Raw genomic sequence first — 16,178 nt, 5'->3', positions numbered from 1 at the left:
ATTAAATATGCGAGTTGGTTTCCACATGATAACTTATGAAATATTCAACAGATTAAATTTATGAATTATTTGCAAGGCCATGTTCAATTTCTTTCTAAAAAATGATATTATAAGAGTACACTTTATAGTTGATATAAATTTAGAATAATTGCTGAAAGTGAGAACTGGTTTATGAAATTATGTAAGGAATGAGAAATGCTGAATATGTCCGAAGTTATGGTGACTTCAAAAGCAACTTCTATTTGCATTTTGTTGTCCTAAAATACAAATTGGTGTATCAGTGCTCAAATTATTTTACCTAAGTTACCAAATGGTTTGGTAGGCTGTAGGGGTATAACATGCCCAATAATTAAAATGACATGTCAAATTGTCTAACTGGTTAACACTGTTCAACCATCTATCATTCAAAATTAATGATTCCATGGAAATTACAATTTTGGTAAATTTTGTACTGTAGCTTTGACCCCCCCCAAAAAAAATTGGACTTTTATCATATATGTAGTGAAAAAAAAATGATATGAACTTTAATTTCTATTCAAATTAAGCCATTTATTCATATTATACAAAGTTGAATGTAGTATCTTCAATATTGAAGTAATTCTTGGTTTAATATCCAACTGAATTGATCTCTTTTCAAAGGTTATACTGTATCATTACTTGTACATCCTTGTGAAACTGAACATGGCATTATGGTACTGTGCTGATGTGCTGAGAAATAATGTGATGATGATGCTGGCGTGGATGTGGAAAAAAGAGAACATTTGGAGAAAGTAAAGCATGAATTCAGAATAAGTATCAAAAGTGATTTTAGGTATTTTACTTTCATGTCCTTCCAATTAACCAATAAAGTCTGTATACTGTTCAACTGGGTTCCCAGCCCATCAGGGAAAATTATTTTACTTTTTTCCAGTCGGGAAAAAATCAGGGAGTTCGATAAAAAATGCCACAAATCAGGGGAAAATGCCTCAAATGAGGGAAAATTCAGGGAATTTTGATCAGCCCAAAAGTTGAAAGCACGGTAGTCAGTCAGACTCTGTTATATTTTGTTGCATGTCAAAACAACATCCATTGAATGACAGGTTATGGTGGTATTAATTAGTTTTACACAATTGTTTTTATACTGAAAATACATGTAATTTACTGCAACAACTTAGAAAACATGCAAAACTGGGAATGGGTTAAAAAAATTATCAGGGAATTTTTAAACTTCATCAGGGAAATATGGAATTTTGTTTTCTCGAAAATCTTGGAACCCTGGTTCATGTAAAATAGCAAAAGATACTAGTTACTCTTGAGGCTACATGTCTGATTTCATGCCCTGACAACTACACATTTTAAACCTTATATTGGAAAGCGTATTTGGGCTTTAACTCTTTCACTCTTACCAGTTAGTAAAACAGACTGGCATCGCTGAAAAGTTTTTGAACCTTGAAGGGTATTCCCTTTCAGCAGCTTCAAAGCTATCCCGGGATGAAAACATTGTGTGTATCAGTGCGAGGTGCCATAGTGAAGTAATTTGAAATTTCACTTATATACATTAAAAGTGAGTGTGCACCGTGCAAGTAAAAACTGCCTCTTGGTTTTTAATTGAAAATAGACTCCAGTTTTTTTGTGATTGGCCTTTATGTATATTTACTAGTTAATATTCACTGGTATAAATAAAACCACTATTCCCTCATACTAAAAATAGATAGAAATATATTAAAAGATGAATAAAAAGAAAAACAAACAGAAAACCAACACATAACAAAAGTGCTGTATGGTTCTTGAATACGCAGATATATATACATCCGACACTGCCTGGCCTGAATTGCAGAGCTTCCAAGTAGTACTGATTTTTCGGTAAATGGTACTGAAAAATTGAGAAGAATATGATGGGTTCATGCAAATACTGATTTCCAAACTTTCAGTGTTACATGTATGTGTTGTCCTATGGTATTTCTTTTAAAATACTGATTACCTCACCAAAATACTGATTTTCAGCTTTAAAATACTGAAACAATTTTTTTTCCAGGTTGGTAGCTCTGGAATTGTATCATACATATGACGTGACCACAAAACTTAGCACTTGATCGTATAATTGATTTTTGCGCTTTAATACAAGGATCACGTGCAATCAAGCATTCAATTTAACTGTACAACTTATTAAGCATAATGCTACAGGCTTTGCAAAGAAACAAATACACTTCCTATCTCATGTTGATAAGCATGAGAAGCATTAGGTAGTAATGTTACATAAGGACAATTATCAAGAAAAATGCCTATGAGGCATAATTGGATAAATTTTGATCCAAGTCTAAAAAGAAAAACAGAGTAAAAAAAAAAGTCCTGCAACATGCTGAAATCTTTTTCAGACATCCTGCCAAGCATGGGGCCTGGAATGCTCTCCCTAGATTGGGTTAATGGATAAAATGAGGTAAATTGAAATATTATCTAACCGGCCTGAATTAAGGGTTACGAGTGCACACAAGAAAATAAAAAAAAAAGAGAAAAATAATAATTATGTTTGCATTACTTGCCAAAAATGTCATAAAACCATATCGCTTTTCAAATCCAGAAGTTCCCAGAAAATGATGTCAAGTTTTGTTAGAACTAATAATGAATTATTAAGGATGTCACAATTTACCTATCCCTCAAAATTCAGACACACGCAATCAAAGCAGCGCAAAACCATCTGTTGAGCATAATGTTAATGACATAAACATTGGACATGAATCACTTATTTAACTAAACAATGCCGGAAGTACATGTAGGAGACAACAGTTGCCTTTGTCCTGTTGATGTGTGGCATGTTATTTGATTCATTTCTCACTCAAATGTCTCCAGATATCATGTTACATCGTCTGCTTGTCACAGATCTATAATTGAATTACAGAATAAAAGCTCCTCACTCGGCTATTTTGTTCTATTCTTCCAGATGCCTCTGTGCCACAAAACTAACAAGTGATCATATTCTTCTTTCCAAGGTTGTTTATAACACACTAATGCATTTTATTTATACAGCCTAAAAAAATAATTTTTTGCATCTACTAAAGAAAATTTAACAATCGATTACAAATAAATTTCAAAAGGACAGAATGGAAAATTAGGGTAAAAATGATTCTACATGGGCAAGGGCTCACAAAAGAAACATTAACTGTTGCCCCAAGGTAATAAGAAACATTCAAGGAAATAATTCTAATAGAAGTAAGCATATTGGTAACTCAACAAGTGAAGCTAAAATTTTGCAAGATTGTCTTGGGTATGCACACTAGCTGAAAAACATGATAAACTTGAGATATCCTGGTGCAATATGAGATAAAATTAATTAGTTCTTATTGATTATGCAGTAGTTGCAAATTGATTTAAAAAGTAAGTCTCATTGTGGTTTAGAATTAACTAAATTACCTTTGTATAGATTCAATTTGGTAATACCCCTTAGTATGATTTTAACAAATAAGAATAATAATGAAATAAATATAACACTGCTGATTTTATGAAAATTTGATGAAAAATTATAACATTTCAAATTCATGTATATTTTCCAATAAAATATGATGTACATAATAATAATATAGGTATATAAACCCAGGGAAGCCACTTCAGTTCTGAAAACTGTTCTCCCAGCGGGCCCTGCTATTATTATTACCCCGGCTTTAGCTGGGCTGCCTAGGCGCTCAAGCATTCAAGGAATTTCTTCCTACCGGGTACCCATTCACCTCATCTGGGTTGTGTGCAGCACAATGTGGATAAATTTCTTGCTGAAGGAAATTACGCCATGGCTGTACATCATGAGCAGTATGCTAATGAGGGAATTGATGGCTTCCCACATTGCTTATTCTTTCTTATATGATTTGAGCCTTTGAGTTTGTTTCCTGAACTAGATATTAAAAACAACTTATTGCAAAAAAAATCTAATAGCAATTACCTAGGGATTTTTAAGGCTAGATGTTAATTGTAGGTTATATTCATGGAAATTAGTGGAGGTTCGGCTGATTGTAGATGATGTACTCCCATCAAGCTAGAATGATTCATCTTCACATTTTTATAAATCATGATCTACTGCTAAACCCATTAGATTATTCATCCTTTATTCTCCTGAACACTGAAATATATTGTGGCTTGCATAGCTTCATGCGCCCTGACTCCATATAGGTATTTAGTTTCAAGTATAAGTAAAAGGGTTCAATCGTTAATCTGCCAAGCAAACAATGAGATGAAATAACAAAAATGAAATGAAATAGCATGAATATGTAAGTTACTTTAATAATGATAATAATAAATTTCAATTAATTCATTATGCATATTTCTATCTTACATGACATGAAAATTAATTCAATTCAATTCAAAAGTTCATTGTTCATAACATTACAAATAGCTAATAATGAAATAGCTTTCTGTAAACCAAAGCTCATAGAATGATTGTATGATTGGTCGTACACTGCAGTCAATGCAATCAAATATTTACTGTTGAATAAACTGCAAATATCTATGAAAGAAAAATTAAGGTGAAAAAATAACACTTAATAATGATATAAATGAGTCTATCCAACCATCATGCAATAAGATTTTTTTTAATCTTGAAAGTTTAAATTATTGCAAAAAAAAAACAATCAGTAAAACATGATCAGTTACAACGCTACCAAATTGATTAAGTGAGTAAAGCAAGTAGTTGTTTGGTATATATTTTGCTACACAGCTCAACCAAAATAGTGTTACAGCAATGTGCAAAAATCAATCTCCATCCTGATCTTCAGGGGCAGATCCTGGATTTACCAAAAAATGGGGGGGGGGGCAAAAAATTCTTATGACAAGCACAAAAAGGGGAGATTGTCTCCTTTTCTCCCTGGATTGGCACCTGGTGCCAATTATCATTTAAAAGTATTTCAAAAAGCCTACCTACACCCTTTCTGGTTCTGATAGACAATCTTTATCCTAACAGGTACTCCAAAGAAGATGAAGAAGGGAGGCAAAGCTCCACCTCCGGTAAATCGACAAGAAATGGTAATTAATATTTTCACCTTTCAATATATCGGGGGGGGGGGGGAGGGGGGGCTGTTTCTGAAAGACTTTTGAGTACGAATTCAATTTATTTTTTTGCACCTTGGTAAATAATGTGTTTCTCACTGACGAACACAAGATAGCTTGCACCCCCTGAGCATGATGTAACCAATCGTGTTCTACTAAGAGTTAAAGTACAGTTTTAAGTCACTCTCTTTGAAATCCTTGTGTATCACTCCCTGGCCCTCTGTTATATACGACGTGTGATTGATCCAAATATTTTCTGACTTGAGATTGTGTATTGAAAAGATGAAGAGTTGTATTCAACCCTAACTACAGATTCATTTTAATTAATTGCAAAGGCACTAGTGGCAATTTTTGACAGTACACTGTTAAAATCACCTAATCTTTTGATAGCTGTAAGGAAAAACTGATTAAAATATTTGATTTATTTTTATATATCATTCAAAGAAAGATTAATTCTTTTTGATGTCATCACATTCCCAATAATGTTTAACATATCAAAAGTTTTGTGGAGAAATTTAATTAAGTAAAACATCCCAGAGGAGTGTAGCCCTGCTATTAACATGTATTCACACGATTAATGTTAGCCTGTAGCCGAAAGGACCTTAACATAGACTTTGTACATTAATAGTACCCTTTTGGCAATAAGGCTCTTGCATGAGATTCCTAATGTTTAAATAATCATATGTGAATACCACTTGCTGAATATTGGATAAACTCAAAAGAGTACATAACCATCTTAATTGATAAAGCAAACCATGAGGGAGGGTTAGCAATGTAAAGGAAATGTATATGCATTCATGTCATATGAGTTTATACCAGTATCATTGAATTATATGTAAATCAATTCAAAATGAATTAGAATTCAATCCTTATTGTAGTTTGAGGTTCATTTTAGTTCCCCCTCTGTTGTTAAACTATTAGGAGAATCAAAACATGCTTTCCTTTTTATTTTTATTCATTTATTACATGGTTTTCAACTCAATCAGAGATTAAGATTATTTTCAAAATTTATTTGATCAATTATGTAAAGTGAGAAAAGGGTGTGGACAACACTGAGTTACAAGGAATTGTAACAATTTAACCAAAGATAATATCTCAAAATTCATCATAAAGGCAGTTTATTATATAATTAATGTATTTGACCTTGTGTAGCAGAGGAGAGCATCGGGTCCCGTTCCGCCTCCAAACACCACAGCAGCTGGTTTACATCCCGGAGCCCAACCGCCAATGAGTTCTGGACCGGGTCCTAGTCCATTCTCACAGGGTCCACCCAGCACAGGTCATCCTACTGGTCATCCACCTGGTCAGTTGCCTCCAGGACAGCCTCCTTCATCAAGACTGACCAATGGTCAGAACCATATACCAGGTATACTCAGATACACCCTCTCTTGTAGATGATCTTCTAGGAATGCTGATATGATAAGCCCACACTCCAACCATGGCAATTGATATTGAAGCCACAGCTAAGGCTAAAGTTATGAAGATTACTATTAATTTGTTTTGAGTTCATTAAATGTATGAAGGTTTTATTCCAACAATCAGTCCGTCCATAGTTTAAGTCCGGTTTTGTCCCAGTTGAATGGGGTTGGGCTGGATTCACCCCCAGATCTACCCCTCCCACCACTCTGCATGATTCAGTGCATCTTCGTTCCTCATACTGACCTGATTACCAAACATCTGTTTAAAAAACCTAAACCCACCCACATTTGTGCCATTTTCATGATATCAGCAGCCATTCTTATTGAAAGTGGAATAGACATCTATTCAAATGTAATTTTAAACTCTTGTCCGTTCAGCACCAAGACACAGTAGCTTGCCAGCCTTACCAGACCGACCTAGTAACAAAGCAGCCCCTCTTCAAAAGAGGAATCAACGAAAGGTTCTGACTTCACCACTGACATCACCGGGTCCTCTCACATCACCACACACTACTACACAGGGCAGTACTGGTGAGTTGTATAATCTTTTTAAAAACCATGTTATCAATTAAATTACTCTGAAAATCTACTGAAATCTTGCAAATCAATTGGTCAAGAGCAAATGTGTCATGGAATTTCACCGTTTGCATTTGTTTTTCCCATTCTCAGCTTTTCCTTTGCCATCACCAACTCTTCCACAAACCAAGCCACAAGGGGTTGCCCCTTCGCAGTCCAAGCCACCTCCTGTTTCCAAAGCTACACCAGTGGTTCCCTCTACGGTACCGTCAGCAGCGCCTCAGCCTGCACCGGTAGCTGTGCCTAAACCCAAATCAGAACCAGTAGTAAAGCCACCCAAACCTGCTCCCAATCTAACACCACCTGCAGCTGCCGTTCCGCCACCATCATCAACCAAAACCTTGCCACAACAACCACCACCTCAGCAACCTCCTTCACACCACTCCCCACAGGCAACATCAAAGCCTCAGTCCAAACCACCACCAACAGATATCCCCAAAACCCAGTCCCCTGCAACTCAGAGACCAGTAGTGACGGACATCAAGAAAACGGCTCAACGCTCGGGAACGCCACCATCTCAGCCACCAGTCAAACCAGATCAGGCATCCTTAACCCCACAACCAACCATCCTCCCCAAGGTGGAGGATAATCCAGTGTCATTCATGGTCGGTGATGATGATGGAGAATCTCGGTCTACGAGTCCTGTTATCCCTGGACTCAAGGCAGAAGAAAGTAATGGAAAACCAGGTGAGTTTTTGTAACTTGTGATTTGGAAGTGTGGTTGTCTGGTGGTTCTGACTCTTGCCTTTGAGGTACTTGGTAGAATTAGTTCCTTGAATCCTCCAAGTGCTGGGAACAGCAGCTAGGGCTAAAGCCGGAGTAATAGGATATAGTAATGAGATAATAATATATCTAGACTGTCAAGATGTTAAGCATGCTCATTTTATTTGTGTGTGATAAGATTAAAAAATAACAATACAATCTACACCACCAGATGTAGCATTGCCAATGGACTAATCAAGTCAAAACATATTTCAAGAAGTTACAGTTTATGTAGTCTTTGCATCAAGTAGAAATTATTTAATGGTCCTCGTCATTTCTGGTGATGTTTAGAATTATCCATTCTATCATTACACAGGTTCTTCACATCCAGAGGGCGGTTTGACTCCAAGTGGAAGCTCAGAAAGTTTATCCAAGATGGACCAGAAAGCTAGCTCTAAACAAAAGAAGGTATGCATCTTCATGTGGATTGTGTATATTCATGTAACAGTAGTTTGTTTACTATCCTCTGAACTTGTTGATTACTAAAGTAACACAGAGATGCCAGTCTTCAGGCTTTTGCCTGATTTCAGGCTCTGACAACTTATAATTTCAGGCTCTGACAACTTATAATTTCAGGCTTTTTCAGGCTTTATATTGTACAGTGCATATGGGCTTTTAACATGTTCTGGCTTCTTTTCAGGCCCAGTGAGTAAAACTGACTGACATCCCTGGTACTAACAGTCCCTTCAAAATGTTCTCTCTTTATCAAAACGATATTTTTTGTCAGTATTTAGTTGGCTCTAGTTTGGACAAAACAAATCTGTATTTAACGTAGTGTGGTATTAAATGTTCAATAAGTTTGATAGTTGATTCTTAACTCAGATCAGTGGCACCAGAACTTTCTGATTAGACAAATACAAAGAGTTTGGCTCAAGACATTGTTTACACACAGTAGTTTACCCTTCCTAACTTTTGTCTTAGAGTGTTCTGGCACCATTAAGCAGGCATTGTTGCATCATATCTCAAGAAGCCTTTAGACTTTGTACCCCCTCCCCTGGTTTACTCCTGTACCTTGTTATTGTATTGATCATTAGTGATTGGTGGGATTCATTCCCTGAATGCTTTAGATGGCATCTCAGCTTCAGCGAGTGTAATTATATGACTTAATGTCATCGCAGTAGAGTATATATATACCTAGAAGCTGTGCTATATAAATGGACCTGTTTTTATTATCATGATTTATTTTATTTTGTTATTAGGATATGAAGATAGCAAACCATGGTTCATGGTCAAATCTGGCAAACACGCTGTCTTCAAACAAGCCTTCTAGTAATCCCACCAGGACATCACAAAGCTTTGAACTCTTCAAGAAAGCAGCCAAAGAAAAGGAAGAGAGGGTAAGAAAGAATCCTAATATAGGGCAATGTGTCAGTCTATAGATACAGTTGGGGACCCTTTGGTGTTGATATTGGTCATATGTTACATCAGCACAGCACCAAACTTAAAATGGAGCTGGTCCTGAGAGGAATATAACCAGTTGTTGAGCTATCATTGTCATTTTGATCATGTTTGTAAACTCAAATTTGTTTTTGGAGCTAGGGAAGGCAATCTTGATTCCAATACCGACATTGATCTTGAAACAGTCCTCATTGAATAACTGTATTCCTATTTTTGGGGAAAGAAAATAATTTCAATAAATTTGATAGATTTAAAATGTATTCCTATGTATGGGAAAAATTTTTTTTGGCTTTCAAGGCTGGTAGGTTGATAGTAATGATGAAAAGGTGATGGTGGTGGCGGTGATGATGATGATGATGCTGGTCGTGGTTGCAGTGGTGGTGGTGTTGGTGGTGGCGATGATGATGATGCTGGTGGTTGCGTTGGTGGTGGTGGTGTTGGTGGTGATGATGAGGATGGTTGTGGTGGTGGTAATGACGATGATGATCATCATAATGATGATGACAATGATGATAATGACTACTCCAGTAATGATAATGATAAAGCCATTAACCTTTATACTAGCATGATTCCATTCACATATGCTCTAATCAATAATCTTTGCATGTGTTTCTCTTCAGGCTCGTCAAATCAAACAGCAGGAGGAGATGAGAAAACAACAGAAACACCTGCAAGAACAGGAACGAGCAAGACAGGAAAGAGAAAGACAAAGGTTGGTGCATTTACCATCATATTCCAGATCAGCTGATACAAGTCTGAATTGTTCTCTTATGATTGACTGAATATTGCATTTGACTGGAAATATTTACGATACCCCTTTCTTTATTTTTAGTGTGGCTATATCATTCTCTCATGCCCCTTTTTTCAGTCTGTTTATCTCAATCTTTCTATCTCTTCATATCTCTTCCTTTCCCCCTTTTTGTTACTTTTTTCCCCTTTTCTTGGGTTTTCCTTTCCATTGTTTCTTTACGTGCCTCTGAACGTCTCCGTGAAGTGGTCTGACCCCTTCTGCTCCCTCTACAAATGTTTGTTGAGGTGAACCACAGATACAATGAAACGGGGCATGGTGGAGCCAAACCTTAATTGAATACCCATGTGCCGGCTATCATAATGTCTTAGAAATAAATTATGAAAAGTACTTTCACCCCGTTATGGGGGTGGGGTGGTTCAAGAGCTCTGTGTATTCATTTTCCCTGCTTACGTGATCCACTGCATAATATGTGTCTGCTAGAAGCATGAAAGACTGGAAATGGATTTTTGACGAGGAAAACATTGTAAAGTTACGATTGATACTAAAATACATTTAATTGTCATTTTGATATGATGATAGTGCCACAAATTAATTGGAATAACGTATTTGTGTTTGTATGCTAATAAAATATTTGTGTAACCATTTGTCTAATAAAGTTAGTTTATACCATAGAATTGAAAATACATTTGAACAATTATGATTATAATTGTAACTATGCTTTACCACATTTATATAATAATGATGATAAGTATTTATATTACGTTCATATCCATCTTGTTAGGTGCTTTAGGTGCTCCTATATTAATATATTTTTAGGTTTTTTTTTTTTTAATAAATACAAGAAATTAATATTTATTCACAGGTACAGAGTAGGGAATTAAAATTGGAGCAACAGAATACCCAGAAAAGAAAAGTTATGCTCTTCTTGTTTATAATACTATGTATACTATCTTAAACATGTATGAAGTGAATTTGAAATCTTCGTGTATTATTTTTCATTGAAATTGTTAAAACTTTACAAGAGCATGTAACTTGAGTACCCTTGGACAAATAGAATATGTGCTCAGTGGAATTGCAGTAAAAAATATCTGTTTTTCTTCAAATGTGATATAAAGATAACAAAATTTGTTACATTTTATTTTTCCAAATATCAATCAGACTTATTTATATATATAAGTATTTGAATTTATATGTTTTCTTTGTGTGATTTTAAACAGGGAGAAGGAAGAAGATGAAGCTTTGGAGAGAGCGAGGAATTCCCAACAAGTAGAGGCAAAGAGAACGCAATCAATGAAAGAAAGAGAGAGACTACGGGAACAAGAGAGAAGAAAAAGAGAAGCCGTGAGTATTTGTTCAATTTTACTTCAGGGTCATGTTACATAAAAGATAAAAAAAGATGAAATCAATTACATCATGAACAACAATTGTAAGTCTATGATAAACCACATATAGTAATTTGTTTTACAGATGATGAAGAAGATTCAAGCAATAGTGCATGGATTGAAAGTCATTGGTCAGATTAGGGGAAAGTTGGTACAATTAAATGAAATGTGTAGATGCCATAACAGGATATTTACATTTTCCCATCTTCATTTCCTATATGTTTTGTAAGATTATAGGCTTAATTAACCAAGCTACAAATAAGATTTGTTTTTAGAGTATGTTTAAAACAGGATGTTGTCAGGTTTAACTTGATTAGACAGAGCAGGGGCTCAATGGGAATCAGTTAATTTGAGATCTTTTCTTTTCACCAGATGGCTAATCACATTGATATGAATCAACAAAGCAACATCATGGCAACATTTGAAGAAACTTTGTAACAGTAACTTCAGGGCATCATGGTGGCAACACCTTGGCAACCTATGTAGAAGGTTTGTTGCAGAATCACTGACTTGAGAGCAGTGTTGAGGGGATTCTTGAAGACACGTTGTTGAAGCATCACTTGTGACCTGAGGGCAACATCGTGGCAACATATGAAGAAACGTTGCAGAATCATCCCGATTTGAGAGCAATGTTGAGGACATGTTTGAAGAAGCATTGTCGCCGTGTGTGTTTTGACTTGCGGGTATTATGGTGACAACATCCAAAGGATGTGTTGTAGCAAAGAGATGTTGTTGCGGAGCTAACCGTTGCTTCAGATCGATGTCTTGGCCGCTTCATGAGCAGAAACAAAGCAGAATCACTTGTGCCATGAGAGCGGCATTGAAGCAACATTCATACAATTATTGTACTGATGTCTCTTGTAAATTGTATGAAGTATTTCAGCAACAAAATTAGAAACATTGAGTTTGATTTCTGACTTGACAGGAAGATCATATCAAGGCAATGTTCATAAGAACATTACAATGGTACATCTTGTGACCTAGGAACAACCTTTGCCACAGGATTCCCTTTGACTTGAAGACACTGGCTTATTCAGGAGAACATTGCAGTGGTTGTACTTTCAACATCAGACCAACGTCACTTCAACATTTGAAAGATACTCTGTAGCAGAATTACTTTTGACTTGAGAACTATCTTATTGAGACCAGCAACACCAGGTCTATCAATACCTACCTGGCCCTTGCCATTGGAATGAGATGCAGCATTGTGTTGCCATGACATTTTAATATTATCATAAATTGCTGCACATCATACATTCGCAATCCGTAGATAATTCTTGTTCATTATTTGTTTAGCTAGTAAGTATTTAGGTGTTGTGTACATCAGAGATTATCACACCGGCATGTGTTTCTTTAGTCAATAACATGAATGTATGCATTGAGTTTCTTTTAATGATTTGTGTATATTGTATGTCGTGTAGAAGATGAGAATTTAGTAAAACAATCCTCAGATATGGCATGTATGTATGTACATAATGTACAAAGCTTCAAATGCCACTATCAAAGGTCACAAACTTCACAGATTACTCAAAACTCATATCAGGCAACCTTGGAAGTCAACAAGAAAACAACCCAGATTTGGAATTCCTCGTTATCTCTTCAGTTTGTGGTTATACATAGGTTGGAAAAGGGTGGTTTGTCTCTTACTTGTATCTATTAAACCTAGTATTAAAACCCTGTCTATGTCTTTAGGAAGAACTTGTAAATATTCTCTGCCACTTGTATACTATCAAGAGTCAACCAAATGAGAATATATAATGGTATTTAGTATTTACATTATTTCTTATATTGTTAATGCATTTAACAATTCTCTGGATGCTGCCCCTTCAGAATCCATTACATCTTTAAGTTCTACAATATTACTGATGTAGAAAAAAGGTAAAATCATATTTTGATTCAGACAAAAGCGTAACAAGATGTAGCAACAATGGCAAACGGGTTTGATTATTAGTTTAAAAACCATTTCAATTCAACTTTGTATAGTCCCATACATGCCTTTCTTTGTTTTATATGTATGACATACAAATCCTTAGGTGCATTATAATCATTTCAAATCACTATGAGACAGTTCGTCCACAATCTCTTCACCAGAATATTTCTTTAGCTCCAACAGTCATGGCTTATAGATTTATAAGAGGGTCAACAATCCCTTATTTGTTTACATTGTTGTATTATCCAGTGACAACTTTATTTTTATCTGATGCTTTCTTGTAACCAGTCATATAGATCTATTGCATGATAATGCTGGTGCCAAATGGTTCTTGGTATTGAAGAGGGATGATAAATCCTTGTATTTCAAATTTAACAGCGTTCTAGTAGACCAAATGATACACCCGCCTACCATCCGTTAGTCTTCATTCAAATGTAGGTTGTGGCTTCGTCTTTCTTGTTTGTAAAAATCCAGAACGAATCTATGGTGTTGTGGGGGATTTTTTAATGAAATATTTAGTTAATTGGTTATTTTAACCCCCATTTATAATACACTGTACTTTCATTATCAATATGCTGTCAAAGGAAATCTGTATTTTATTGAAGCATGCATTGCCAAACCTATTGACTTGCTTACTTTTTTGTATAAATACAATCATTTTTCTCGTACAAAAAGTATTCTTGTGACGGAATGTTTGTATGGTGTCCATGACCTGGACCAATGTATACGGATCGGACTCATAAATGATGGTATAGGATGAACTTGACTAAAATCACATTTGTCTTTGTATGTATTTATCAATGTAAGGAGGTATATATGTGTAATAGTTGGTTGTGGTGTGGACGAAAGCTGATTGTTAGTTAAACATTGAAGCAATGAGTCACATGTGAGAATGAGAAAAAGATAACTTGGTGCCTCTAGATATTTAAAGTTGATTAGTTATGTGTCGGCCTAATAGCTTCTATGGCTTGTATAGACAGTGTAATATTTTATTAAGATGAGACGCTAGGGAGTATAGTATTTGTTCATATTTATAGCATTGTGTGGATTGGGTGGAAGAAAAGGGTGGCCATGCCTAGAGAATTGTACAGAATTTTGTTATAAACTTCCAAATTGTGTTTCCACTTTGTGTTATATATATATAATATATAACAGCTTCTTGTCGATCGATAACGAAACTTGTGTGTATATACATCTTAGGATTTGAAAACTGTTGTACTGAATTGATTTTTTTTAGTAGTTTTTGCACATTTTATTAATGTTTTCATTTCATGATTTTCACAAGGATGTATCTTTGTTGTATGAAAGAGAGGATGAATTACTGCTCAAATGTACTTGTAAATATTCATGCTATTTGTTGCTTGTTGAAAGAAAATAACGAATACTCATTGTATATGAATTTCTTTTGTTTTTTTGTAATTGCAATTTTGAGTTTCAAGAGTAGTTCTTCTCCCAGAGAAAATTGTTTTGTTTCTAAAGTTCAAATTCTAATCAAATATGATGCGAGGATAATTCGTATTCGCTTTAAGTACCCAGACACATGTAAAATTAATTACATACGCCTGTATAATCTATGCAATACGATCTTACCTGTGTTATCCTATGAAGGAGTTTTGCTTAGACATAGAAAGTTGTATACCCTATGAATTTAACCATCTTCAATTTCAAAGCAGTTGGACTTTTCTGATTTTTCTCTTCTCATTAGCTTTTAACTTGCTACATTTCCTTTGCCATACGGTTCTCATATTTCCTGTGCAAGAGTGATCTATTTATAAGATTATATTCTTTGGTATTTACGTATAGTATTAGGGTGTAGAAATGAAATCTTTTTTAACAGTACGATAGTTAAGCAACTAGTCCCGGTAGCAATCATGAAAAGAGCCTTAGTCATATTTCTGCCGATCGGCTTGAAAGGACAAGAAGTAGGATTGATTCGTAGGAACATTGATGATTGAAAAGGTGGTGAGGAGAAAAACCAATACCTTTAGTTATTTTGTAATGATGTCGACAATATTGGGGAGATTGTATTCTTAGCGTTGGTATCAACCATACCCCAAGAAAAAAAATGTGTGTGTATTTAAAAGATATTTGTGTGGCATAATTACCTTGTCATTTGTCATGTATTTATAAAATCTCTTGTAGTACATGTATATGCTGTCTATTAACAGTTTCAAGAGTAGCATGTTTTTAAAACAATCTTTTTCTTCTTCAGTCTAGTAGTATAATAATTGTGATATTTTTGCGTTGTGTAACATAACATCAGCATATCATCTTATCCATTTTTGCAATCATTTAGTCGATGTAGTCTTTCTTAAAACGACGTTATATCAATTTTTGCTTTTCAGATACCAACAGTTTAAAAAAATACAAAAGCCAACAGTTGGTAAACAGTTATGTATTATACTAAGGGTTTGGACATTATCAGTTGAATTGTTTCATTTTATATATATATATATATACTTTACAAATTGTACATACAAATAGAGTGTACATAATTACTTAGTCAGCTTTATCGATGGTAATTAAGTACACATCAGATTTTCAACAAGAAAAAAACCATTCAAATGTATCATACCAACAGATTGGCAAGTCATATAGGCTTTTCAAATTACAGTGTATATGCATCTCTGTATAATTAATGATTTATCAATCTTAATGCTTGTTTTCCAATCTTGTCCTCTGTCAAGGCACAGACGGCAAAGATATCGCTTGGTAAAGAAACAACAACATAATTTCATTCTTACCCTATGTCACGTTTCATGGTTAATGAGCCTCAGTAGGTTTGTTTTCCTTCACGATTTTCATTCATTTGAATTGCTTTACTTTCGTTATTTGTGTCTACAAAAGAATTCACCATTTATTCTGAGACCAGGGCTCCGTAACACAAAGATTAGCGATCAATCGCTAAATGATCCGACCAATCAAGATCAATGTTACACGCACAATTGGCACAA

The 16,178-nt window shown here is 35.0% G+C and overlaps 1 protein-coding gene across 2 annotated transcripts; it reads left to right on the top strand.

Moving 5' to 3' along the window:
- Positions 1 to 4,887: 4,887 nt before the first annotated feature.
- Positions 4,888 to 14,267, top strand: LOC135153101 (uncharacterized). 2 transcript variants are annotated; one of them, XM_064109958.1, is made up of 9 exons: positions 4,888 to 4,983; positions 6,160 to 6,373; positions 6,804 to 6,956; positions 7,095 to 7,688; positions 8,080 to 8,171; positions 8,963 to 9,100; positions 9,782 to 9,873; positions 11,130 to 11,253; positions 11,667 to 14,267. In XM_064109958.1, the coding sequence occupies exons 1-9, from the start codon at positions 4,936 to 4,938 to the stop codon at positions 11,730 to 11,732; spliced, it is 1,521 nt and encodes a 506-aa protein (XP_063966028.1). In that variant the 5' UTR covers positions 4,888 to 4,935; the 3' UTR covers positions 11,733 to 14,267. The 2 variants fall into 2 exon arrangements, with proteins under 2 accessions (XP_063966028.1, XP_063966029.1); XM_064109959.1 differs by having other exon boundaries at positions 4,902 to 4,983; positions 6,163 to 6,373.
- The last annotated feature ends 1,911 nt before the right edge of the window (positions 14,268 to 16,178 follow it).

The sequence above is a fragment of the Lytechinus pictus genome, chromosome 15 (genome assembly GCF_037042905.1).
Source record: "Lytechinus pictus isolate F3 Inbred chromosome 15, Lp3.0, whole genome shotgun sequence".
Lineage (NCBI taxonomy): Eukaryota > Metazoa > Echinodermata > Echinoidea > Temnopleuroida > Toxopneustidae > Lytechinus > Lytechinus pictus.
Note: the sequence above shows the minus strand (reverse complement) of the source record. Positions and strands in the feature narration are given on the sequence as shown.

Bases quoted from the DNA above. Each gene is read 5' to 3' on its own strand.
- LOC135153101 (XM_064109958.1), top strand. From the start codon at position 4,936: ATGAAGAAGGGAGGCAAAGCTCCACCTCCGGTAAATCGACAAGAAATG. The intron at 4,984-6,159 runs GTAATTAATATT...GACCTTGTGTAG, and splicing joins CGGTAAATCGACAAGAAATG to CAGAGGAGAGCATCGGGTCC. The intron at 7,689-8,079 runs GTGAGTTTTTGT...ATCATTACACAG, and splicing joins AGAAAGTAATGGAAAACCAG to GTTCTTCACATCCAGAGGGC.